The following is a 26,811-nucleotide window of genomic DNA, read 5'->3' as shown; positions in this document are numbered from 1 at the left end:
CCTCATTAGAACATCCGCCGAGAGTGGGAAAAAAAATAGAAAATAGACTTTACTAAAGACATTTCATCGGGGATTAGAGAGCATGAACGTTCTGTTCATGTTCACCCTCACAGCTCACGGGCTAAAACTCCATGCACTGCTGCATTAAAAGGTGGCTGCATCGTGACACACACACACACACGTGAGGAGGTACGATGCAGGGCTGAGATCTGTGTCACAAGGTTCCACAAGGAGGAGGTCTGCAGGCCTCATTGACAGGGACACACACACACACACACACAGAAACACACACAAAAACCTGCCACAACGACTGCAAATCCGCCACATCCACAACAGGGGAGCGTGCGGAAGTGCGAGAGGGCCGAGGTGAGGGACGGGAGATTATGCATGTAAGAGACACGGGGGAGAAGAATTACACACAGTTGCGCAACTGCCTGCAGACGCATCAGTGATTGTGTGCGTGTGTGTGTGTGTGTTTAAGGGATTGTGTGTGTGGGTCAGAGCGCGCCCGTGGAGGCCTTCTCACACCACAGGCTAATTTAGTGAGGGAATAGCCGGCTGTCCTTCAGGTGGACGGACAGAGATTGGTCTCAATCTGAGGTGTAATAAAACGAGCCCATCACCGCGTCTCATCGCACCTTCGGCTGTCCTTCACCTGTCTCGCCGGAAGCAGACGCACACGCCCACGGACGCACACATGCTGACATACACGCAGGCGCACACAGGCGACCCGGGGAAGTGTCCAGGGTTTGCTATTCATCAGAAGACTGTGAAACAAATATTCCCCCCCTTACTTAAAAATGTTTGGATGCTAGTGCGGGGGGTGGGGGGCATATTGTTAAATGTTCATCAAACAGTTTGTAATGATGCATGTGTAGGGATGGTTTCCGGTTGTAGACGGTCGAGCTATAGGAAGCTATTAATAACTAGTCCACTGGTTCCCAACCCTCCAGAGGGACACGAGATAAAGCAGGTGCTGTGGATGATTAATGGGGCAGAATGAAGAAAAAAAAATCTTCTTAAAATACAGATTTTTGACAAAACTATGGCTTTATTTATGATTTAAGTATTAAGTGGGATGAAATTAAAACATCGACGTTAAGCACAAGAACCTTAAAACCGGTTACCTCCCACCACTCTCAACTTGTTGCTCCGAGCTAACGGGGGGTAACAGTGCCTCTCGTTCGGGGGCCGAAGCGTCCTGCAGCTCCAGGCCGGGCGAGGCCTTCCCTCCAGAAGAGGAGCTGGAGCTCTGAGTCCACGGGGACCCAATTACAAGGACTGCGGGAGGAACGGCGAGGACATGCAAAGTTGCTCCGCTTTAATCGAGGACGTGTTTAATGCTCTCCTCCGGCCACTGTGGCCACTTAATGCCTCGCATGAAACAGAGCGCCCCGCAGTGGGACTTTAAAACACACATCTGTTCGCGGCGAAGGCAAAGGACGCTCTGATGTGCGGGCTTATATATTTAAGGGCGCGCGGGGTGTGTGATGCACGGCGTCGTACTTCCAAGCGTAACAAAACACATTTGATTTGTTGTGGAGAGGCAACACTTTAATGCGGCGTGTGCATCAGAAGGGATGAACCCCTCCCAGGTTAGAGACTTAATTCACTTGCAGCTGCTGGTTTTAATAGAGCCACATGTTAATTAGTATTGTAGTTAATCCCATGTTGGAGAGACCCAAACTGTCAGGTCATATTATAAACAATCGGTCCTAATGTTCCTGCGTGTGACATTTAAAGCTGCTATCTCTGCTAGCAAAATGTTCCCCAGGTAGGAATTGGCCTACTTTACGCCGTCTTTCTTTGGATTGCCAGTTTCTTTATTATTTAGGATATTAGCCCTGACAAGCATCATCTCGTATACCATAAGCCCAGTAAAATTGAAGACGAGCTGCATCTCTCTTTCTTTCTTTTTTTGCAGGGGGACAGCAGAAATATGAATACACGATTCACACCGTCAGGTAACAGTGTGAGATCTGCCTTCACGGGATATTAAATACAATTTGAAAGAAGAATACAAGTTCAAACACTTAGCCAGCAGCAAAGTAAGTGTAACTTTTCTCTGCTTGCATTATTTAAGATAGGCTCCATCATTTTATCAATCTATCGATCTCTCTCCAGAAAGATGAAAATGGAAAAATAATGAGGCCGATGAATGCTGTGTAAAGAACATCAATGTGCAAAATTTAATTATCTGTGCTGGAAAGAGACGGAAAATGTCTCGGCTGTTTTCTAAAACAAAAAAAAAAGTGAAAAAGGAGCAGTTAATATTTTTCCCTCTCTGCATATTTTAATTACCAGATCAATCATAACTACGTACCGCAGCACTGCAGAGAAAAGAAAATTGCCAGTCTAAATGAAAAACAATAGATTTGCTTTAAAGTCCTCGCTCTTTTGAAGTCTAAATTAAAATTCCAGGTGCCTTAACAAGAACCTTCTTCAGAAAGTTATGATATTTAATTAGCGTGTTTAGATTCCGCCGAAATTAAACTTCACAGCCGAGCATCATGTGAAATGAAGACTGGTATTCCTTCGGCGGGTGGGGGGCGGGGGCGGGTTGGGTGGGCACCTCGAAGGGTATTAAATCACTTTGCCACATGAGGGCCGCGTCTCCTCTGACAGAAGCTCGTGTTCTTTTGACTCGCGCTGCCACCGGCTCCATCCGAGGCTCCATCCGAGGCTCTATCCGAGGCTCGGGCCTCAGAAACAACTTTTCCTCTCTGACCCCCCCCCCCGTCCTCTCCCCCGAAATCAGAGAGTCGCGCCCGTGGAATTGGCGGAGCGGCCCTCCCGTTACGCCTTTTCCTCCTCCGCATGAGCCTTTCCCGGTCGCGCGAGCGCTGACGTTTATTTCTCCTGGCGTGTCCTCGCCGGCGCTGAGCCACCGATTTCACACATTTTTATTGGCTAATTTGACTGTGCTCTTGCCAGCAGCTGAGGGGGAGCCAGGAGTCGGAGAATCCCGGAGACGGAGGTGCCGCCGCCGCTGCTGCTGCTGCTGCTCTCTGACTGAGGAAGCCTGCGGGGAGCCGAGAGGGGAGACTCACCTGCCTCATAACAAGCACTTGACCATGTTAGACTGAGGCCGCCTCTCTCACAAGCCGCCTCTTAGATTAGTTACTGTCTGCTGCTGGTCGAGTGTCTGTTTGGTGAGGGGTCAGCAGGGGAGTGTGATTGCCTGTCTCTTAAGGTGACGGGTGTGAAGGGGGGGGGTTAGAGGAGCGGATGTACACCCAGTCAGCCACCCAATGGGAGCGTTGCAGCCCCCCCCCCGTGCGTGCGTGCGTGCGTCCATCTTCAAACACGGCTAACATTTGCTCAGCGGCGGCAGTCAGGCGTGACGTCTCCGGGCTCTGAGGTTTGTGCTGTCAGGACGGTAGAAATTAAACCTGGCACTGCGGAGCAGAATGTGCTGAAACTCATCAATTCCACATGGCTAGAGAGCCAAGTGCCTATTTATAACATCCCCCCCCCCCCCCCCCTCTGTCATCCCACTCTCTTCTTTACCTGGTGTGCATCCCCGGCTCTAAACACGCATCCATAATGATGAATACACCCAACTGGGACGCTCAGACAGGGCATCAGTCAGGACTGGAAAACAAACACGGCAACACGCACTCACACACACTCACACACACACTCACATGCCATCAGCTCAGCAGAGAGGGGAAGAGACTGACACCGCGAAGGCTGATGGAAAGGTTGAGGCGTTTCAGCATAAAAACACCCGGCAGAACCACAACAATCAGTCAGCACACAGGAAACAAACACGGGCAGTCATATATATTAAACTTCTGCAAAAAGGCCCAATCTGGAGCTGAAAAATACACAGCAGCACAGAGTCCGTTTTCTTTTTTTAAAGTTGCTCTCTGAGCTTCTTAGAGACAGACTGATAGTGTTTTGCTGGGGGGAGGGGCGCTGTTCAGTTGTATAGGGTTTGCACACACTGTAGATAGGAAAAGCTATTATTCAAATATCCTCACAAACACATTTTTACTCGATTCAACATATATGAAGGTTTTGCTGCTGCAGCTTGATTTGCTACGACGAGGCAGCAATTTGCAGCTCTGAATTGTGGCGTAGAAGTGCCTTAAACCTGCATTCTTTCTAATGGACAACAGGGGGCAACACCTCTGGAGAGAATGAGCCAACTGCTTTCTTAATTGGAAACGTGAACAGGAGTCACACAAAAGGGTTGAAAACAGCATTTGGGTGAAGCCACAAAAACAGTGAAAAAAAGTGTAGTTTTGTAGTCTGCGTTTATTCATCAGGAAACTGGAAATGTACCAATCGTTCATGTTGAAGCTGTACAGTAGCTGGATAGCATCAATTGTACAAACTATTTTGTCCAAACCCACGCCCAAATTATTATTTATATTATTTAATCCAGTTTTCCTCTTATTTTCTGCTTTCCTTTGTAGACTACAAGTCAGACGGCTTGGAAATAATTTGCAATAAGGGCTGAAGCATCTTTGTCTCAATGTGCGTAGCCTAGGGCCACTCTGTTCGTGTGCACAATTGAATATAATTTATAGGCAATTTTACCACCTTTAAGATCCACTGTGTGTTCAGGATGGGCTGCGTTTTATCATTTATTATTCTGTAGTTGTCATCAGTGGCAACAGTGTCCAATGATCAGCCAAATGTTGCATTGGCTCACTTAAAAAGTGGAGAACAAACTGGGTCAATGAGCAGTTATCACAACAAGTAACTAACTGAATAGGAAAAAAGGAGCTAATTGTAAATGCTTTTTTGAGCTGAATGATCAGTGAAATTAAATGAGCCTGCCTCCCAAAAATTAGCAGTGCCTTCATAATAAGACGGGTAAAAAAAAAGCCTTTGACTGAGCTATTTGTTCATTTTGTTTACATATTTCATCTAATATCCACATATAAGGTTCTGTGATTTAGACTAATCATAATCAATTGAAGTTAACTTTAAATGAATACAAACTGAAGCAGCACGTGGACAAAAGCGTACTGAGCTTCTACTGAGACACTTTTCAGACAAGGACATTCACCCTCTGGAGATGCAGGGGACGTAAAAGACTCAAAGAAGGTACTATCTAATGTCCAATTACACTCCCCCCCTCCCCCACACACACACGTCCCTCGTGCTCCATCTCCATCTCCTCTCCCTACCGTCTCGCCTCCCACCTTCCTTCCTTCCTTCCCTCTCCTTAGTATGAAGAGAGACACAAGTGATAAACCAGGAGCAGGGAGCCGGTGGTTTACACGGCCCCGGAGCCCATTATGTTCCCCACAATAGGGCCGGCGGCCCGGACGTGCTGTGAATAGGTAATGGCCTGGAGATCGCGGGCCCGGCCTGCTGCTCAATGAGCCTAAAGACAGCCGGCCAGGAGACGGGCATTAGAGACACCTCGTCAGCCCAGGATGGAGCAGTCTGGCCGTAGCCGGGAGGCGGGGGAGGATGGGGGAGTGGGGTTGAGGTGGGGGGGGGAGCAGGAGCAAGATGTGGTTAATGCTCCTTACATAAGGTGGGGCATGAATAATAACACAAAGGGAACATACAAAAGTAACTCTGAGGCGGCCGCAGTTTACTGGAAGGACTATGGGCCCATAATGTACGATACGCATAGAAATCAACACCGCAGCTTCTATTAAAAGCGGTGTGCAGCTTTCACATCGCGCCGCATCGCTCTGCCGCTCGCTCTTTCCCTAAAAACCATCTTCCCCGAGTCAGCCGTCCAACTCGGGCAATCTGCGCCTAATAACCGCGAGGTTCAGCCCGTGATGAAGATCCGTCTTCATTGAGCTGGAAGAAGCCGCGGCGTCGCTGAGCATTTTACCTAACGGCGCAGTCCCTCATCTATGAAAGTGCCATAGAGTCCCTCAGACAATTAGGCAGGGAAAAGCTTTATGGCCGTTAGACTCACTCAGCGAGCGGCACTCTCACCGTCAGCACCGCCAGGAGCGCCGGCTCGTGCGGAAAGGTAATTACGGAGCCTCTCGTAATGACACGGAGGAAGCTTGCGTCATAACACCCACAGCCTTTTATCACAGCGCTGTAATTAATTATCATCTTTCGCTCTTTGATTCATTCCACCATTCATAACATATTCATACATTCAAGAGAAATTATCATTTCCTTCAGGAATTAATCAAGAAGGAGGAAGAACTGGTCGTCTCTCGATGGATGATCAAAGGCGGTGTTTGCCCACCTCGCTGCGAGGCGGGCGGGCTCAGGGGCGAGGCAGCGAAAAAACACGCCGATGCTCCTCCACGCCGGTGGAATCATCTGAGGGATGTTTCACACGGGCCGGGTTCAGGTCTTGAAAACACCAACTGCAGATGTTTCACGCAGATACGACGATCCCAGCGACCAACGGTGACTTTCGCTGTGCGTCGTTGTCTGCTTTCCGACGGGCTCCCCGACAATAACAATGCAATTCTAAGTAACATCAGCCTCGGGAAAAAAAAATCCCTCCTTCCTCCTCTCTGGGACACGCGAGTCACACAGGTGAGAGGCGGCAGCCATTTTGAGATTTCCTCACTTCTTACTTTCATGGAGTACAAAAGGCTGCCGTGTGGTCAAAATACCTCCCGTGCTCTCGTGGGAAAAAACATGCAACAACAACAACAAACACTTGTGTTTGTGGCGCGGGTCAGGCTTATAAACAGGCGCTTTAATAGCTGATGTTTTGGATGTCTAGTCAGCTCCATCGTACCTTGCTGCTTGATAATGAGGGCCAATGAGTCCTGAGCCTCAGGGGTTAATGGTATGTAACCGCCAGAGCCGCTAATTACACGTTACAAACTATTTATCAGAATCTCCATCTGCGCAAGCACCACAACTCTCATTGTGCACGCTAAATTACTCCACGGATTATCATTGTAAAGCCAGTTTCAGTAATTAGGGACCCGTGCTGCTGTTTTCCTTCTTCTCAGAGCCCCTAACGACATCAAGAGGAGAGGAAGAGAAAATGGAATGACTGGTTAATTCGGGCCTGATGCTCACATCATCGGCACGGGCCGGATGTGAGGAAGGAATTTGCGTTAAAAAAAGACGACAAAGAGGAGACATCTGACACTGTTCTTTTCCTCCCCCCTCCTCCTCCTCCTCCTCATCTCAAATGTTATGTATCCCGGAGGGAGTTTACACTCTAAAGTGAGAGGGAGGTGTAAATTGTGTTGAGGAACTCGTGTTGGCGAAGGCTGCTTTCTGTGCGTTGGGATGCCAGCGAGTGTGAAAGTTGCGTGAAGAGCGTGGTCCGACGGGGCTCTGCAGCGATCAGTTATTTGAGAAATAACTGTCACATCCCTCAGCCCCAAAGGTGTGCCCGAGACCACGGAGACACGTACCACCTCATCTCCTTCTCCGCCGTACATTTTTATTAAAATTACCTTCATTATAAGACAGTGTTCATTATAAAAACCAAAAACGCCGGTCTCCCAGGGCCCGGTGGATTAATAAGGACAGCGGTGTATTTTAAGCCGTAAACTCAGCTCCTCACTGTCCTTAATCTCCTTCCTACTTCACAAGGCCAAATTAACACCTCTCCTCAGCTCTGACGGGACCTCATTAGCAAACTTCCAGGGAAAGAAAGACGAGAGCAGAACGAAAAAGAGGAGAAGAAGGAGGGAAGCGACCAATGACAGCCACCAGCTCTGGGATTAACCCTTTCTCCTCCTCCGGGCTCCTCGGGAAAGAAGTAGGTCGGCAACGTGTTTCTAATCAGTCGCCTGGTTAGCGATAATTAGAAGGCGAGATTGGACGGGAGAAGAGAGAGAGAAAGTGGGTGGGGAACGTTGAAATGAAAAAGAAAAAGAAAGAGAACCTGTCATGTCGCAGACACTTCAAAGGAGCCGACTTCTCCTTCAGAAGTGGCAGGATGAGGGTCCAAATACCGCGAGGTGCTCCTCTGGGCCTCCATGCTGGGAGGAGGAGGGAGGTGTGGGTGTGGAAGTGAGGACCCATTTCTTTCCCACATGTATGCAAACCCTGACACACACACACGCGCACACACACACACACACACATGCCAGGTCTAATGTTCACCACCTGTACAGTGCAGCTGCAGGGGAGCTTTAGTATCTCCCAAACCACACCACCAAACAAGCGCATCCAGCTCCACCTTCTCCCCACATCCTCCCCCTGCAGCAGCAGGTCGAGGTCCCACAGCTTAAACCGAGGTCGCGCAGACTACCGCTGGGTAAAGTTCACAAGCCTCCGCAAGCTGTTTGACATTCCCAATAAGGTCAAAGTGTATCAGAAAACACCAGAGGATTATATTATTATGGTGCGCCGAGTCGCTCGCCGCACCTCGAGACCCAAAAATAAATTAAAAAAATAGCCGAGGCTTTTTTCCCGCGGGAAGCTTACTCATCAATGCGCACAACGTAAGCTTGGGAAAGTTACACAAGAGAGACCGAGAGGCACCCGGAGAGCATCGCTCATTATCAGCCATCTATTTTATCTACTAAGAAACATCTCTCGACTCCCAGTTGTCAGACATCAATGGTGCTTAAATTAATCCTGTGGGTTCCTGTTTGCACGATAAAGACGTGGAAGGGTGCTTCTGATATTTGTGCGACTTTACAGTTGGGGTAATTGAATTAGCACACAAATCAACCGCAGCAGCAGCGCGGAGTCTAGTGTTGAAGAACGCGATAGCTCCTGCCAGGGAACACGGTTGCCCGGGCATAGTCAATTATAAAGCATTAAAAGGGATCTGCCAATAATCACTTCCAGGAGAACTGAACAATCCATGCTGAGTGTTCTCGTGTTTACCGACGATGGGGGCTTTCAGGTTAACGCTGAGCGGGAGTTTAGAGGGGAGAGCGAGACAGAAAACATATTTGCGGTATCATTTCCATAAGCCTTTGCTCGGCGAACCATAACGCGGCTCACAAATGTGATTTATGACCTTGGTTTAATGGCACGGAGCGGAGTCTTGGTAGGTATCGGATGGCTTTTTCAATATGGCGACGTCGGAGGGGGCACGAGGAATGCACCATCACAACAGGAAATGAGGGCTTGTCTCGGGCCAAGAAAATATGAGAAGCCAGATATCTGATCATCTAATGGCAGATAGATGCTACTTCAATCTGACGGAAAAGGCATCAGTCAATAAGTAAAAGATGAGCAGCAACGCGGAAAGCACGCCATGGATTCTTCGAGCCGATCGAATTCTCGAGGCGCGCTGATCCGCGCCGGTCAGTGTGCATATAATATCCAGCAGGGGTATCTCTTGTGTCAGTAAAACAGAATGTGAAGCAGAAGGAAGGAGCGAAGGGAAATCATCAATAATAATGCCACTTAGTGGCTTCTAGACATTCTTATGCAGAATCTGTAAATGTTTCATGTCTCTTTAAAACGCCAGGTGACTCACCTGGGCCTGGAAACTCTTGAGAACAGGTGCCACCATCTCCCGGACTTCCTATGCACGAAAAAAAAAAGAAGCAAACTCAGTCTCAGCATTTTCCACGCTGCAGATGCTCCACCTGTTCAGACCCCCGTTAATGGATTCTCTCCATAGCTGCTCTTACACTGCGTGTGTGTGCGCGTGCGTGTGCGTGTGCGTGTGAGTGAGGTATGTTGCTATGGGGCCGCGGGTATTAGCGGTTAAACCTAAAGGGTTTGAGTGGGCATGTTTGAAAAGTGGGGCTTTCCAGGAGTTTGCGTTAGAGCTCAGAGATCCAGACTGGTGCGAGCTCCCACAGCCTCAGGTAAGGGGATTGTGCTGCCAGCGGTGACAGCCTGATCCTGTCTTAAACGCCTGTATTATACTGACAAGATTACAGCAGCGCACTACATACTCCGGCTGAGACAGACGGCCGGCGGAGCCACAGCAAATAGCCCGCGGGCTCATTTCCGGAGTGTAAGAATGTTCTTCTCGACTTCAATTGAGATGTTTATGGGTGATCGTTTCAAAGAAGATGATGAGGGAAATCACACCTGTGTCGTTCATAGATTTAGCTTTCAGTATATTCACTACAATGCACCTTAATTGCCATTTATCGTGACAGAAGAAAAGTGGCATGAAGCAGATTTCAAACGTATTGGTGATGAAAACGGAAAAAAGCCCAGATGGCAAACATCAAATACATTTCCCTTTGAGGTTCTTCAAATAATGAATGATTGCAGATCAAATTTGGCAGACTGTAGTTCAGTAGTATTGTATTATTATTGCTATGGTAACAGCAAAAATTGATCAATTGATCAGTTGTCATTTTCAGGTACACAAAGATGTTTACTTGGCACACGCTAGAAAAAAGACTTGGTAATGTAACCTGTGTATAAAATAACTGCTTTTCACATATGCTCAAACTCTCTCTGTACCCTGATAGTCGTACATGAGGCGCATTGTCTTTTTGCTCCTTAAGCAATTTACAAGATTTAAATATTCAAAAACCAATTGGACCAGAATTTGGTGATTATCTCTAATGTTTTCTTGTTAAACAAAAAGGTTTGTGACTCGGTTGTCGTGTTAAAAACAAGTCAAAACAAAACCAAGCAGCGGCCGGAAACAAACGCTCCCCATTGTGCAGATTTAAGTGCTCTGAAACATTTCAGGTGAGAAATGCGGCGACAGAAGCGCGGTTCCCATTTGATCAGCGCTGCTTAGCTTTACGGTTTGATCAGAGTTCAGGAGCCTCACAGGCAGTGATTGACAGCTGCGTTAAACACTCCTCTGCTCCCATTTCTTGTTTTTCTTTCAGGCGCTGTGACATCCTGCAAATGCCTCAGGTGAGACGGAGGGAGCAGATTTTTTTCACAGATTACCTGTCTCGTGAACTACTATCGTGATGAAGTGACAGTTTCCGTAAATATGACAACAAGTTATTTTCTATGAAAGTTACTAACTGAACCTTTGAGTTCAGTCTAAACTTTGGTGAGGAGTCTCGCTCAGGGAGACGGAGCGCAGAAGCAAAAGGATCAAGGGCGCAACATGTGCACGTCTACTTCCTCTTATTAGTTCAGTCTGCTGTTTACGTTGGACAAATCTATGCTTCTTTTACGTTTGAGCGAGAACATTGCTGATCACATTCAGGGGGTGTGTGAAAGGGGGGAGAGCGCCATATCGACGTGGCCACGTGTGCGCTGAGAGAGCTACAGGTGGCTGTTTCTTTTCCTCGGCTGCAATGGAGGGATGTGCCACATTTTGCCCGACAGAGACCGTAATTCTGGAAGGCTTCATTTGGCCGACTCGGACAGACGAAAAACTCGAATTAGCTCGGGCTGAACTTTAGAATGCGTGTTTGCAAAGATCAAGGGGATGTTGGATGTTGTGCCTCGTCTCCTTCATCGGATTAAAAAAAAAACAAAGAAAAAACGTTGTGCGCAGCCGACGCGGGCGAGAGGAACAGCCACGGGGATCCCGAAACTGCTTCTTGCCGTTGCACTCCTTATCTTCTGCTCATTTGTGTACTAATGAAGAAGCAGCACACGCAGTGTGTTTGTGACACCTGTTCCCGTTACCCCACAGGTATCAGGCGCGATATCAGCCTACGGTCGAGAGAGAAGATGACTAATTCTTCTTACAGTTTGTAAATGAGTCCCCCCCCCCCTCCGGACCCCCCCGGCCCAGCACCACCGCACGCAGCCGGAGGCCTTGTGACGTTTCTGCAAGGCCGCCGCGTTTCAAATACTGACTGAGCTACCGGAAGGGGAAGAGTGGGCCGACCCCGACTCCTCCTCCAGAGAGAAAATCTGAAATGACTCCCCGTGCAAAGAGGTGGCGGCGGTGACACAGACACTCGGGCTGAAGTGAAGGTTGAGGAAGAACACGGAGGGTTTAAGAGAACCGGGGGAGGGAGGAGGGGGGGGTTGGGGATTGGCGGACTCACCTCGGGGACATTTCTCTTGAACTCCCTGCTCAGCTCCACCAGGTGCTTGTGGGAGTGTTCGCTCTCCTCCTGCCGACCGGCCAGCTCAGACGCCACAGAGTTCAGCTCCCTCTACAAAACACACAAAAGAGAGAGGAGCGGTGAGAGGAGGAGGAGGAGGAGGGGAGAGAGAGAGAGAGGGAGAGAGAGGGAGAGAGACGGCACTTTAGGGAGCCTGCCAACGCTCATCCAGTAAAGCTGAGAGTGTACATAAATAAAAATACACTGCTGAATATTAACAATGTAATCCTTCATGATCTCACAGCAGTAATACTTACAGCTCGCCCCGGCCCATAAATAATTAAGCCAAAATAAATCCGATGCCTACAGTAGCAGAAGGCCTTTTAGATAATCAGTATTTGAAATAATCAATACGCTTGCAACAGCTACAGAGCGCCAGTGAGGGAGCGGGGCGAGAGGGAGGCGAGAGAGTGAGAGTGGAGGGGGTGGGCTTTTGAGGGGTGGAGGAGGGGTGGGGTTGTCACGTGTGGAGACCCAATAACCTGACATACCCTCTTGCAAACAAATAGAGCTTCCTCCTGAAATGAAGGGCTGTTCTTTTTAAAACCCGATCCAAGCGCTTGCCGTCGTGATTACCCACAGGTCAGATCTATTTTCACCCTCCATTCAATCGGCCTCGCATCGCCCGCACCGATCTTTGTATTGATCGAGCACCGATTTTCAATACATGACAGCCGCCGCCATGGCTTTAACCAAATTACCCTTTCGCTGCAACAACAGGCTTGACGGCTATTCCATTAATGCCCACGTCTTCTTCTTTGCACGTTGTGCAAAAAGAGAGATACACCCCCCCCATCCACTTCTACCCCCCCCCCCGGAAACACGTCCGATCCACTATTCAAAGCCGTCGTTTCATCAGAACCTTTGCATTCATGCCGGACTCAGCTGCACCGCATGGCATCCACGAATCCGATATTATCGATCAGTCATCCAATTCCCGGCTCTTTCAGCAAACAGGGAGGAGAAAAAAAAGAAAACAGATTCAAACTCTATACTCTATACGAACTGAGCAGTGGACACGTGTGCATTCACCTCGGCTTCACTCCGACTGCCACTGTCAGTAATTGATGCGGATGTTCTCCTGTGAATGCCGAGTTACAGTGTAAAAAAGTGGAGTGGGGGATTCAATTACCAGTGCAAATTTATATATGACGCCGGGAAATTAAATGGACTGTGTTTTAATTAATCTGCCGTCTTACTTAAAGGCAATTTAATAAATCATCACGTGAGGAAAAAAAAAAAAGGGGGGGGAAATGGAAGAGTGCGGCGGCCACGCGAGACGGTGACAGCCCGCCGGCCGGAGGAGCAGGCCGTTAATTGAAGGGCTGCTGGTTCAAGTCCCTGGATTGACGGGTCAGAAAGTGGTTAAAGTTTGACTGAGCTTTAATGAAATGCAATAAGCCGAGATGCTGCGCGATAACACGGCGCCTTGTGAGCGAGGACGGCGGCGGTTCTTTGTGACGCCTGCAGACGATTAATTGGCCTGTTAATACAACGTCACTGACAACAATGGATTAACATTGTAGTTTTTAAGAAACCATTAATAAACATTTGATGGGAGTTCCTGGAGTCTCCGCGGACGGCCTCGCTAACTATGCGACAACAACGAGTCTCCAGAAGTGAAAAATAAGCCTCCAAGGCTTTTGGCCGCACAGGTGATACTTAGTTATTAGGATTCATCTGTTGTTGGTTTCGGTATTTTAATGGGATTCGTCCAGTAAGCACAGGGTCGGCCGTTTCCAACAACAGCTGTTCCACACAACAGTCATAGTGACCTTGTCACAGTGGGCACCTTGAATGGACCAATGCTACTGTAATTATTGTGTGGATGGTCTCACCGAGCCAGAAAGACTGCATGTCTGTTGTCATATTCCCTATTATATTTGTATCACTGCGTTCTACACACTGGAAATAAAATATCAGTGAAGAAGACAACTAAGTAAAGCAAGATGCTCATGTGATCATTTCTATGTTCAGTTTACAAAAATGTTTACCAAAGAGGGACATTTTATTAATTATTTTAAAGCAGATTCAATGTCAGTAGCTATTGTCAAACTGTGGAATAAGTACAAATATTTTTCAGTTTATTAGTTTTAATGAATGTGTACGGCTGGATTCTTCTTTTTCTCACGCAACAAGCCATCTGGTTGTGTTGTTTTAGAAATATGAAATGTTCTACAGTTAGAAAGTATCCAAATGTTTTGGATACTTATGGCGCTTGGGAAACGGTTCATCCCTGGTGAAAACGTACTGTCACGCAAAAAAAAAAGGCTGTGGCTGTAAAACATAAGGCGACAGGACTTTCTAAATTCCTGTTTTTTTTTTTCTCCTTCCAGTCCATCTGGGATGAGCCTTGCTGGAGATTAGGGAGCTTTCGGAAGCCGGCCAACCTCCACAAGATTCAAATGGCCTCGGTTCGGCTAATCTTGCCAAGAGAAAATTCCTCTAGAAGTGACTTTGAGTGGATTTTATAAGTACTTAAGATATAACAGCGTGGTGATTCTTCGTCGCTGTAGAGCTGGGCTCAGCTGATGAGAATGGAGAATACTACATCCCGTGTGCCAGCCAAGCAGTGGTACCGTAATGGCATGGTTATTTTGAAAGAACCCCCACAGTTTTCGAGACCATTACGAGGGCGGGGGGGGCCCGGGCAACAGCCCATCAAATAAAAAATAAAAAGCTACTGCAGAAGAAGCGAAGCTGAACAGACTGTTTGCTACTTTGGTTGTCTCGCTCAGATTGATGATGGGAGGAACTCCACAATGTAGGGTTTTGCAAGGCTATCTCTGGAGACAAAAGGTACTAAAGAAGGATTCCCCCCCCTCTGCTTCCTAATCAGATTTGATCCATTTCAACCTGCAACCAGGGCACCTTCGAGATCCCCGATTAAATTCACTTATCTCCCTCCATTATGCCGAGCTTCCTCCTTCGTGTAATCGTTTGCATGAACATGCAGATGGTTCTGATGCCTTGAACACTTAAAAAGGGGAAAAGGCAAGTTCCAGTTTCAATTGACAGGTTTTAAAAAGGGGGGGGATCGGGACACAATTTCTCCGCGTACGGTCGCCTGGTCAATGCAGAGCTCCTGTCATTAAGCTTCTGCCAGTCAAACATCCAGCGATAATTGACGAGTTTCCCCCCCGGGGGGAGGGCCGGAGCTGTCATTGGGGCTGGAGGGACAAGGAGGAGGGATTTGGAGTCTGGACCCAGTCCCGGCGTGTTCAAGTCAATCCGTGAGGGGGAAAGCAATCGGTGACTTCTGACTTAAAAGCAAAGACGCAAGAAACGGGAAGCTTATTGGTTTCAGCAGGGTGGACCTGCAGTGCGCTGGCGGCCGCTGTAAAAGCCTTGAAGCTCAATTAACGGCAAAAAAGCAGTCTCACGTGTCCTTTAGCTTACAAGCGCGGGCTCTGCCCCTCTAACGGCGACCAAAGATGGATGCTTATCGGCATCCGCGGCGGAGCCCTCGCGCGATCTGACAGGCGACCGCTCATACTGCGTTAAGAGGTCTCAGGTTTATGCAAGTGTGTTGCAGCAAAGGCTGCAGGGAGTGGTCCCTTCAGACTCTAACGGGTGGGAAAAGAAACGGAGGCCAGCGGTGGCAACAAATCCCTGCGAAGACAAAGCACCGAGGATCATAACATAAGCTGGTTGTCAAGTGTGTTGCGCTCCATTTAGAAGATGGTGTTGAAGTTACAAACAGTGTAGGCAACGGCAGAAAAACAGAGAGTGAAAACATGTCGAATATCTAAATCCAGCAAAGAGAATAGCTCTTCAGAAAAGAAGGGCGCAGAGAGAGAGATGTACGGTAACAATCTGTCCATGTGCGAATGTTTTAGGTAAAAATGTGGGACTCATTAATGTATGATGTTGGAGTAGATCTGACATCGATTCATTAAACCCAGCTCGTCTTGATTACATCTGTAGTGGTAAGCTTTTTTCTTGCCTTTCACAAAGACAAGCCGTGGTGGAAAATGTTGACAACTGGGAAAAAAAAAACTACCAAGGTGCCGCATGAGGTAGAATGAGTCAAAATCACTATTGTGTGCACTGGGCTTGGGCAGCACAAATTAAAGAGGAAAAAATAGGGAGGAGGAGCCGAGAGGGGGAAATGCAGATGGGGTATTATTTTTCTTTTTGTATCCCATCTAATTGCAATCATAGGCAGATGTCTGAAAGTGTGACAGCATCAGCAGAATAGCTGCTGAGAGCACAGAATCTTTGTCTAAAAATAATCAGACATTCTGTGTGCTGCTGTTTGTTATAATGGTAATCGATGCTGGAGGCTTTGAATTCCATCAATTTATAGATCCACTCTGTTCTGCCTGGTGACTGTACTGCTTCACAACCCCCCACCGCACGCGCACAAACACAAACACGCACACACAAACACTTGCACGCGAGGTCTCGCACACAAAAGAGAGCGGGTGGGCTCACATGTGCGAGGCACACGTGACATCGGCGCGCAGGAGGCTGCAGCAAGGCCGAGCGGGGACCGGTGCGCGATTAAGATAAGTGTAGTTTCCTTTCATGCGTTGCTCTTCGCCTCTTCCATTCTCTGGGAGGCAAAAGATTGTCCACAGCCGCCTCGGATTAGGCCCCGCATCTCAGACGCCACGTTTGAGAGGGGGGACTGATCAATAAATCAAATCACCACAATCAATGGCCCCAATCACTGCAGTCTAGTCTGGCCTCAACATTATTACTGGCAGCCCCCCCCCTCTCCCCGACGCCCCCTTCCTCCCCCCTCCCATCCAACCTCCAGCCTCTGAGGGAGGAGGGGGCCGTGTGGCGGGGGGATGGAGGAAAGCACGTTGGCGCCTGTTCATTTGTAAGATCCAAAATGAACTCTTATCTGGCCTCTTTAGGAAGAGTATCGGCGAAGGGCAGAACAGCAGAGTGTGTATGTGTGAGTTTGTGCGTGTGTGTGTGTGTGTGTGTGTCAGTGTGTTGTCGGACTGTCCAGACGGAGGGCGCTGGGAGGGAGGAGCCTCTAACCTCTGTGACCCGGTGCCAGGAACTTGAGGTGAGCTCACGGCCTCTGACAGGGAAGCACCGGGGGAAATGGGGACGGGGATGGGGGGGGGCTATCACCTGGCATCTCCCTCCATCTGTTTACTGCTGCACCTTCCCTCTTACTCTCCGTCAGCTTAACTAGAGCTCCGCCAATCCACGCCGCCAACACCGAATCGAACCCGCGTCAACTACTGTTTGCACATAATCCTGAGAGTTTGATCAGACCTGCTGCGAGAGATGACAGATGAGGATTCAGAGAAGGTCTGTTCTCAATTGCAAAGAAACAACAAAAGGGCCAGCGAAACGCTATGAACTGCTTGTGTAACCATTGCACCACCCTTTTACTTCTCTCTCTCTGCTCAGCTAATGCTAAGCTAACTGTCTTGTGGTATTGTATTCCCATCTAACATATATCAGTTGTATTAAAAGTCATAATTTCACTCTCAGCGTAGCAACAGCAAATAAGCGTATTCTGGTTTCCTATCCTGAAGATTGTCACATGACCCCTCGGACCGATGGTGTGACCCCCCCTTGTTGGGTCCCACCCAAACCACCCAAAGCCCAAGTAGAGAATCCCTGCCTGGCGCCTACTTGCACATTCTGCGTCTGTCCACCGAAGCAGCGAGACTGACGGCACAGTGCCGAAACATGTTGGTAGCGTATATAGATTGTGACTTTGCAACGAGGAAAATCACATTTAATTCTGACACCTCTCTAAACTCTGGACTGGTAAGTCTGATAAATCATCCAAAATAATTAATCCCCAGTCAGTCAGGCTGTCTTCAAACAGCATGCTAAATCTTACAAAAGGAAGGAGAAGGCTGTGAGCGTTACAACCATCAGCGAAAGGTGTGACTGGTGTTGTCAGCCATTATTCGTCATACCCTGCCTCATTTTGAGAGTTTCTGGCGCCTGATGCACCAGAGCACAGCCTACTTGTCAACACTTCTCTCTCTTTAATTCCAACATTCGCACTTAAACATACACACACACGCACGCACACACACTCTTGTTCCGTTTACTGATATAAACTGGTAATGCATCTCAGTGCGATCAGTGAGGCTGTAATTCCATTTATTTTCAAGTTTTATTCAAAATAGTATCAAAAGGTATCATGGAAACATCTTAACAGAACGCTTTCAAACAACCTTGTACCCACTCGGAATCCAATGAATAACTTTGAACGTCCTCCAATTAAAAACTTCAAGTTCCGATCCGTGACTGACTGATCCAAACGAAGGCCAATTACAACACCTTATTTATCATCATTAAGGACGACCATTGTTCTGCTCCTTTCAAACTCTGTGGTTACAATCAGGGTGTCTATTGTCGTTGTGCGCTACATGCAGGGTGACTAATTGCACAGTCCTATGATTCATTAGCGGACTAGTGGGTTGAAACCCGAGCGGAGACATGATAACCTCAGCCAGCCGCATGATCGGCTCAAATGGAGATTTGGACGTAGAACTGCGACGGGGAGGTTTCACGCGTTTAAAAATGAGCGGAGCAGAAAAGAGGGTAAGAATTTAGACAACCAAAAAACGGGGACAAGATCTGCTCTGCTGCCTCTTTCGAAGTGAGGAGGAAGAGGAGCGCACGGTGGGGGGATTTGTCTCTGTGAAGCTCCACCATTGAGGTCAGTCGGTGGGAGAGTAGGAAGGCTCCGAAGATGCAGCCATCACCGCGATGGCCCACTTTCACCTGGAACGACGCGCCGGAGCGACGCAACGCGGCTTAACCTGCGATTGTTTATTCTCTCTTAAGAAATGTCAATCTGTTCGCTCTCAGGTGTGCTGCTCTTCCTCTTGTTTTTGTTGTTTTCTCCCCCCCCCCCCCCACCACTCTCCCCGATTTCCCCTGTCGATTGCAGCGAGATCAAAGCCGCGCCGCTGGAAGAATCTGAATATTTCAGGTGTGGAGAGAGATGGCTGCGTTTCACACCACCTGTGTGGCGCTGAGAGACGGGTCCCTCCTCTCGCTCAGACTCGGTTAGCGGGGCCCCCCCCGGGGGCCCGGCGACATAAACCGGGGCCACCTGCCTGAGAGAGAGGGAACGCTCCTTCGCCCTCCTTCTCCTCCGTCGCACTTTCATTTTTCCGCATTTGAACCAAAAATAAATGGATCTAAATAGAGCGGTGAGAGGGGGAATAAAACGAGCGCTGACAACAAGCAGCCGGGAGCTTTGAGCGCCGCCACAAAGGCTCCGATATCTGGAAGACGAGCGTTGGTGCCGCAGAATGGGAGCAGCCACTTGAAAGGGCAGTTTACACATGAATCACTTTATAATTCGCCCCCCTTTCTGCAGCAGGAGGTAGCTCTCGTATATTAAAACCACGAGCCCGGTCGGGAGAACCACCGGGAATATTCTCCTGCCGCAACGTAGCCGCAGGTATAGCGTGAGGGAGCGGGGGGCTCTGCGAGAGGCAATCACACCATCGGGCGCCGCCATTTCTGACCCAAAGCAAATAAAAAGTATCCCCCATGTCCGCGCCGGCCTTAACGCTTTGCACGCGGCTGTGGGCCTTGACGCGTGTGCATGGGTAAGCGCTCGCGTGGGGGGGCGTGGAGCAGGTTCCAGTCCACCAGTTGCCAGCCACGTCTCTCCAAAGGGCCGTAAAGTCTTTACAGCAAATTCCTTACATTCATCTGTGTCAGGGCGCTCGGCACACATTAGGCGTTTACACGGGAGGAAACACAATCTATTTGATGCTACGCTGCCCACACGTCCAGAGCCCTCCTCCCCTCACTGGAGATTCACAGTGTTTAACTTCCATTTCATATTCTGAACAGGCAGTGCAGACAGGCAGGCGAGTGAGGGGAATGGACTCCATCTTGCTGTAAATCAGCGTTTAAACACCCGGATAAATGTAATCTGGGAAGAGTCAACAAGAGGCCCTCGCGTTACGCTGCTCAAGATATTTGTTTTTTTTTTATTTATTCTGGAATGTGCAATTGATTTTTGTTGTTGCCGCCCTACTGATGTATGCAAACGGGGAAAAAGTCACACTCCATTTTTTTCGCCCCCTCCCGGCTGCTGCCTCCCATCTTTTAATATCAGTGGTGCTTATGAGAACAAGTGGAGGTTAATCTAGGAAGCGGGTCACAGCCGCCCGGCTCTTTGTAAATGTCAGCTGGGAGATCCAGGCCTTTCTTATTACTACACTAAAGCAACAAGGCTGACGGCTCCAAGACAGATGTGTGACTTGGAGGTGTCCCCCCCCCCTACTTCTCAACACGATCACGGATTGACCCGTGCGGCGAAAACCGTATTAATCAATCGATTTATCGCCATAAATCAGGCCAGACTTTGATTGTATCAGCAATTCACGCAATCAATCAATTAGTCAGGACCTCGCGGCCCAATTTGCCTAAAGAAAGATGAATGTTCCCCCACATCATCCATCTGGTTGTCCGTTTACCCATCAAACACGGCTCCCGTTGACTCCCAGGCCCAACATGCATCCTTTTATCGATTTCCGCAGATTAAACTTGCAAAGGAATCAAAGGACTCTTAACTGCCTGGGAATAATTCTGCCTTTATTTCATTTGAAGTAAAGTGTGTTCTGCGCTCTCCTTTGATAGCGTTGCCTCATATCATCAACACAACAAAGTGAAAATATTCAAATCCAGGAATCGGAGCTCTTGACAGTGAACCAGCAGAGAGGATAACGCTCAAAGGCGACTGGACCCACGGTGAGAAGAAGTGGGCACCGATGTAGGTCATGGATCGGTATCAGCCAGCCGTTACCCAGGTTGATACGGCAAAGCAACAGGGAAGTGAGGTGGGTAGTGAGCAAGGAAACAGCTGGATGAACAAACTGTGGAAAACATATGCACAATGACATATTTGTTTCATATTTTATCCCAACTGTGAATTCCAATCCACGTTGTGTCACCAGCTGCCTCGGCCCAATGCTTCCCATCTGCAACCCGTGTCAGGACGTCGTCTCCCAGGACGGGCTGGCAAACTTTGGGGACGACAAAAAGCGACAGGAGCAAGTAGAGCACGACAGAGTGGGCTGCCGGAGCCTCGGCGTGCTTCTCCCCCAGCGGCGGCTTGCGATGTGGCAGAGCGCGGAGCTGACGGGGAGAGGACAGCGCGGCGGGGGCTCCCCGGGGAGAACGCCTGTGTGGGATTAGAGCGCCGGCAGACCCGGTTCTCCTTCACATCCTCAGACCCTGCTGTGTTACAGGAAGACGGAGGAAGGGGGTGTGTGGGTGGAGTGGGGGGGGGGGGGGTACTAAGCTATCAATGCAGGCTTTACAGTTGTGCCCAATCTCCCCGAGCTTCACCGTGTAATTAGAGATAAAGACAGAGGGCTCAACTACTCAACCTCAATTCTCCCGGCTTCACACAAGGCTGCCCACCCATAGCCCCCCCCAGAGGGACCCCACCCACCCCCCAACACCTGTGCACGCTCGCTAGCGAGAAGCCCTCCGTCATCTCCCAGCCGACTGTTCCCCCGGACTGAACGCGTATGGGATACTTCAAGGCACATGAGGGCGATTGATTGGCGGGAGGACGTGTCCTGAAGTAGCCGTGGATGGCGGCGGCTTATTTTTTGACGGCATCTCCCATATATTACGTGCGTCGGGGGAGCTTCATATTGTAACAGTTCTCGGGTAAACAATAACCGCCGTAAATAAGTAATTTTTCTTCATATCTTCCCCCCTCTGAAACTTCATCCAGGCAAGGTGGCAAATTTTAGAGGATAACGCCGAGGAGGAACTCTCGACTATATTCAAGAAACACAAAATTATACTATGGATGGATCCATTATTCATCTCAGATACATTTTTCATTTAGGAGTGGGCTGGATATGAGCAATGATGAATGCATCGCCCAGGATGCAATTTGTATGTAAAATAACAGAAGATTACAGAATATGTTTTAAGTGCAAATGCAGTTTGTTGCCATCTAAGTAGAAAATGCATTCCTACAAAAAGGAATAAGACCCGAGCCCGATGATGTCGCCTCATAAAATCACTTAGCCCTCAGCGAGGCCCCTCGCCGGTCCTTTAAAAAAAGGGCCACAATGAGGGGCTCCGAGTGATGAATGAGTCAAAAGGAGTAGATTTTCATTCACACGCCACACACTAGCTCTTGGCAGGCCGTGTGAGAATGTGGGATCAGTAAACCGCAGGACTCGGAACCCGCCGCAAACACGCGGAGACGCGACGTTAGATGCACGTCGACGCACAAGTGCACACAAACGTGCTACGGCGTTCCTGCTGTCGGCGCGTTCCTCCCAGGACTCGCTCGCTGCTCATCAGCTCCACTCGCTGCACACCGTTTCAATTCAGTGCCTCTCGGAGACGTACAAAGAGCCTTCCCCCCTGCATTCACGCTACAAAGATTGAATGCAGACTCGTAACAACAAGACACGCTCGCCACAGAGCATGTAATACAGCTCGTTACCGGGCACGCAGGGTGCAGAGGCCCGGGATGGGAGAGACAGGCGCCACGGGGGGAGAGAGCGCGGGGGGGGGGGGAGCTCCTACACCAACGTCTCCATCTTCCTCCACCGCTAGCACAGCTCCAAAACGAGCCTTAATACCTGAAGCAATTCCATTGATTTTCGAGGGGGTGCTCTGAAATAAGTCTTGTGGATTTGGGGGGGGGAAGCACTTCAAGCGAGATTTCCAGTGGCCGCGGGCCCGTGGACGTCACTAGTTGCATGCTGGATAGCATTCAGAGGTTAATTCAGCGTATTTGGGTCGGCCCCATTGATCCGGGCCCTCCGCTGCATGGCTCAGGGGTCGGGTTCTCGGGTTTGCTTCGGGTCCACGCGAAGGCCCGAGAGGAGAAGAAGCCCCCCCCCCCACACACATGCATAGAGCCTCGTGCACCTCTCCCAACCTCAGGGCAAACGCATGACCCCAGGCAAAGCATTACACACATTAATAAAGTTATGGACTTCTGAGCAATGGAGCTTCAAGCGCGCAATCAATGGTGCCACAGGTGCAAACGTTTTCAGCGGAATCCCCCCCCCCCGTTTTTTTTTCTTTCCTCTTTTTTTTAACCCATCCCGGCATTCGGGTGGAACCGTTTTTTTTGCGCTGTGTTCATGTTAATGTCAGCAGTAATAAAGACCCGCAGCGCGAGAAACAATAAAAAGCCGCAGACAGCTTTTGAAGGTGGGCTGGAAGCACGCGGGGAGCCGGCCGAGAGCCGGCGGAGAGGGCAGGATGTGAGGAGTCTGTCAACTTCTCCTCCCCCCCGCCCCGTCCGCTCGCGCGTTTCGCTCGCTTCAGACTGAGGGGAGCAAATGGGCCTAATTCACAACTGGCTGCGTGTGAGCGTCGGCGCTGTCTAGCAGCGTGAGCGGGAATTAGATCTATGGTTTGTAGCCTTCATCCCTTCCCAGACAGACTTGTTCCGGCTCAGAGGCGCTGCCTAATCCGCACCTCTCTCCCGCTTGCACTCCCAGAAAATGACTTCACACAGCTGCCGCAAACGCCCAACGCAGCAGTTCTCGTCTGACTGAGCCCCTGCTCAAAAAAAAAAAAAAAAGGAGGAAAAAAAAAAAGAGCCTCAGCAGACCTCCCATAGCTCATTTAACATACCAATTTATCCCCAAAAGCCCACCCTGCCCCCCTCCTGAGGGATGAAAACAACAAGGAAAAACAACTACAGCCCCACTTGATAATTTAAGGGCCCTTTTCTCAGGGGAGCTGTCAAAGTCGGCAGAGCAGTGGGAGGAATTCAGCGGCGGAGGAGGCATCCTGGCTGTGCAGAGCGGTTGGTTTCAGGTATCTACGCGTGTAAAAACGACAAATAACCACGTAGTATGTTGGTGAAAGTGCTAAAGGTGTCTACGTCACCCAGAGGATTTCATCTGGCCCCTCAAGCTCCTCCACAACCCCCCCACACACAATCTCTCTCTCTCTCCCTCTCTCCCCCTCTCTGTCTGCCTGAATCAAAGTGAAAGTCACTTCACTGCGAGGACTCTGGGAACACAAAGCCAAGCGAGTTCTCACATTAAAACTCAGATCTCAGCCAGGTGGGTTTTCTTTTCCAGTTGTCGTCGAGGACACAATCACACCAGATAGACGGGGCTGACGAGGCCTATTCGCGCCATGCAGGGAAACTCCAAGATAATGGCGGCGAACACTCAGGCGAACACTCAGGCATTAAGGGCAGGAAACCGGGAGGGGGGGCGTCCCGAAAAAAACAAACTTAATGGCTTTCATCTGATTCACGCATACTCAACCTTTTTGTACCGCGAAGCCGAGCGCCTCTTAACCTGCTTAGAAAGAAAATAATAAAAAAAGATGCCGCTCCTGAATCTTTGTGTGCAAGAAAAAAAAGTAGTCTGTAGAATTCCAAAGGCAGCAGTGAGAAACAAGTGATATTACAAGTAAGGGAGAATGATTAAAGCCTAATATGGCACCCCGGACGGGGGGGAGAGAGGGGATTTATCCCTTCACGGCCTTTTGACACTAAATTAAACCGTTGAGTCCATTCCCCCGTGCCAGCTAGTTATCTTTCCAGGCTAATTTAACACTATAATTTACATTCCATATAAAATACATCCTGATGTGGCGCTGTCAAGGCCGTACATCATTTACAGAGAGTGCTCCAGTTTCAGTGAAAAGGACAGAATTAGATCATATTCATGATGCAATTAAACACTTCAGTGGGAATCGATGTAAAACCGATGAGCCCTGAAAACAATGCATATGGCCGGGAACATTAGAACACATTACCTACCCTTGGATCCCTCGCTCCACAGACGCAATCTAAAACCCTCCACCACTCCACTCTGCGTCTCTCCAGATTCGTAACGCGCGGCGATAATAAATGAATTTTTCACAAAATTATTCAACTACTAAATTGCCCGTGGTAACTGAGTATCAGACGAAAATGATGTGAATTATTAGGTGGGGACACTGTTTGTTCTCACCACGGGTGTAATAATCGGCCAAAAGAGGGGGGGGGGGGGTGGGGGGACAAGGTTGCGCGAGAGGGGCAGGATTACAGTGAAGGGAGATCTCATAATAAAACACCAGCATCGATGTAGAAATGGGAAAACTCTTTGACTGCCGCCCGGGCCTCCAGCTGGGTTGATGGCATCGACCAATCTCCCTTTTGGCGGCCGGGTGGGTTTTCTTAGGGAGGAAGAGGGGAGAACATTACGAGGCGCTGCCGCATATTCTCATGTAGAACTGGCAGCGGGCCCTCCGGAGCTGGCAAACCGCTGCAGCAGCCAGCCAATGTTACACCGTCTCGCCGCATTTTACATAATCAGACAGACAGCGCGTCAGACCACACACTCACACCGCTCCGCTCCCGGTCACATCAACTACCTGTCACACTCCCCTCCGCACGCCACCACGCTCGCTGCGATTGGCTCAGAGCCGCGTATTCACAAAAGGCCGATTGCCACGGAAATCTGCAGACATGTTTTTGCGCCCAATTTGAAGTTCTATGTTCATTCGTCATTGTTTTGCTTTTTCAGAGCGCAATAAATTATGAATTCAGATTTTCAGAATAAGAGCGTTGCAGGGGCCAAAGGGGGGCAGCAATTTGTAACTATTTCTGACAGGATGAGTTGGCCTCTCCAACTGAAACAGTAATTATGCTTAATGGTCCTTTAATCTGTCCATCAGGCGGGAGGTGAGGTGCCGGGTCAGACTAAAGTGTTCCAGGCGTCACAGTTTGTCAGGGTACAGTCAGAGGGGTGAAGTGCTCCACGAGGAGTGCCAGGAACGCTCGCTTCAGCACACTGCACCGCCGGGCTGCAGGACACCCCCCCCCCCCTCCCCCACACACACACACACACACACAGGCATTTAGTCAACACATCACACGACCACCAGCTGCCTCCTGCATAAAAATTAGGGACGCCGCGAGTGCAATTTCTTGGTCGTTTCGTTTTGGGTGGAGTAATTGTTAGCAGCACTCCAAACTTTTTTCCGCCCCTGTTCCCGGAAAACAGTGTCATGATGTCAGTGCAAACTGTAATTATTTTCTTTTGTCATCTACAGTGATCATTTGCAAGACATTGTTCAAATGAATGGGAAATTTATATTTTGTTTCTAAATATTTGCTATGATTAGAAACAGATCTTGGCACTAGTAGTATATATATATATATAATACAGGCTAATAATACAGGCATATCTGCCAATGGCATATCTGCCATTGTTCATGTTGTGTACTGAGCAATGTCCAATTTGGGAAATTGCCTAATTTAATGTGCCTACTTGTGCTCATGCAAATGTGTTCTGCTAGCTGTGGGTTTGTCCTTCGGTAGGTTAACGCTTTGCACGCATTAATGTCGCAGTGAATGAGCACCAGAAAGTCAGCTTGTTCCATTATCCAACTTGATCAATGACAAATAAAGTCAAGGAAGTCTAGAACTGGAAACAAGAGTTGCAAATTTTCCCAAAAAGCTTTTGCTCCAGCGGTCGATTAAATAGGTAGATTAAATAAATAAGCAAAAGAGTCTAACCAATGAACAGGATATACATCTGAAATTAAGTCATATTTCTGCCACTTGCCCACAACTGCACCTGAAGGAATTCCCCTACGGGCACGAAAGGTGGAACCATCTGTACGTAACGATTCATTAAATGATTGTATCTGTCGTACATACCTCGACAGTCACGCCTGTCGGAGCGCCTCTGCACCCAGACAAAGCCGGGCCGGAGAGAGCATTCCGAGCAGAGAGAGAGAGAGACGGCACTGGGTCAATCCCGACAGTAATAGGAAAGACACAGAGCCCATGCCAAAACAAGGGAGAACAAACAGTACCTTTGTACCCGCAGTCATTTGTGCCCAACTCAGGCGCCTGGCTATCTCAGACCCTCATGGCAGATAGAGCTCCCGGTCCCAGCCATGCATCTGCACTAGTGCTGTATTTGTTATCTTGGACAAGCATTCTCCTTCACCGTTTCACTGGCCAAATAGAGAAAGT

The 26,811-nt window shown here is 49.0% G+C and overlaps 1 protein-coding gene across 4 annotated transcripts in view; it reads right to left on the bottom strand.

The window, feature by feature from the left end:
- The window catches only part of cux2b (cut-like homeobox 2b), a 77,623-nt gene that overhangs the window by 33,883 nt on the left and 16,929 nt on the right, over positions 1–26,811 (bottom strand). For 2 of the 4 annotated variants that reach the window (XM_078087285.1, XM_078087287.1), the window contains exons 2-3: positions 11,814–11,924; positions 9,356–9,403 (exon numbers count right to left, since the gene is read on the bottom strand). In XM_078087285.1, coding sequence (XP_077943411.1) covers positions 9,356–9,403; positions 11,814–11,924 — 159 coding nt within the window. Of the gene's footprint in view, positions 1–9,355; positions 9,404–11,813; positions 11,925–26,490; positions 26,781–26,811 lie in introns of those variants that run through there. The other 2 variants (XM_078087286.1, XM_078087288.1) reach the window with 2 other exon arrangements.

Source organism: Gasterosteus aculeatus, chromosome 13 (assembly GCF_964276395.1).
Source record: "Gasterosteus aculeatus chromosome 13, fGasAcu3.hap1.1, whole genome shotgun sequence".
Lineage (NCBI taxonomy): Eukaryota > Metazoa > Chordata > Actinopteri > Perciformes > Gasterosteidae > Gasterosteus > Gasterosteus aculeatus.
The sequence above is the reverse complement of the archived record's forward strand: the minus strand, read 5'-3'. Positions and strand labels throughout refer to the sequence as shown.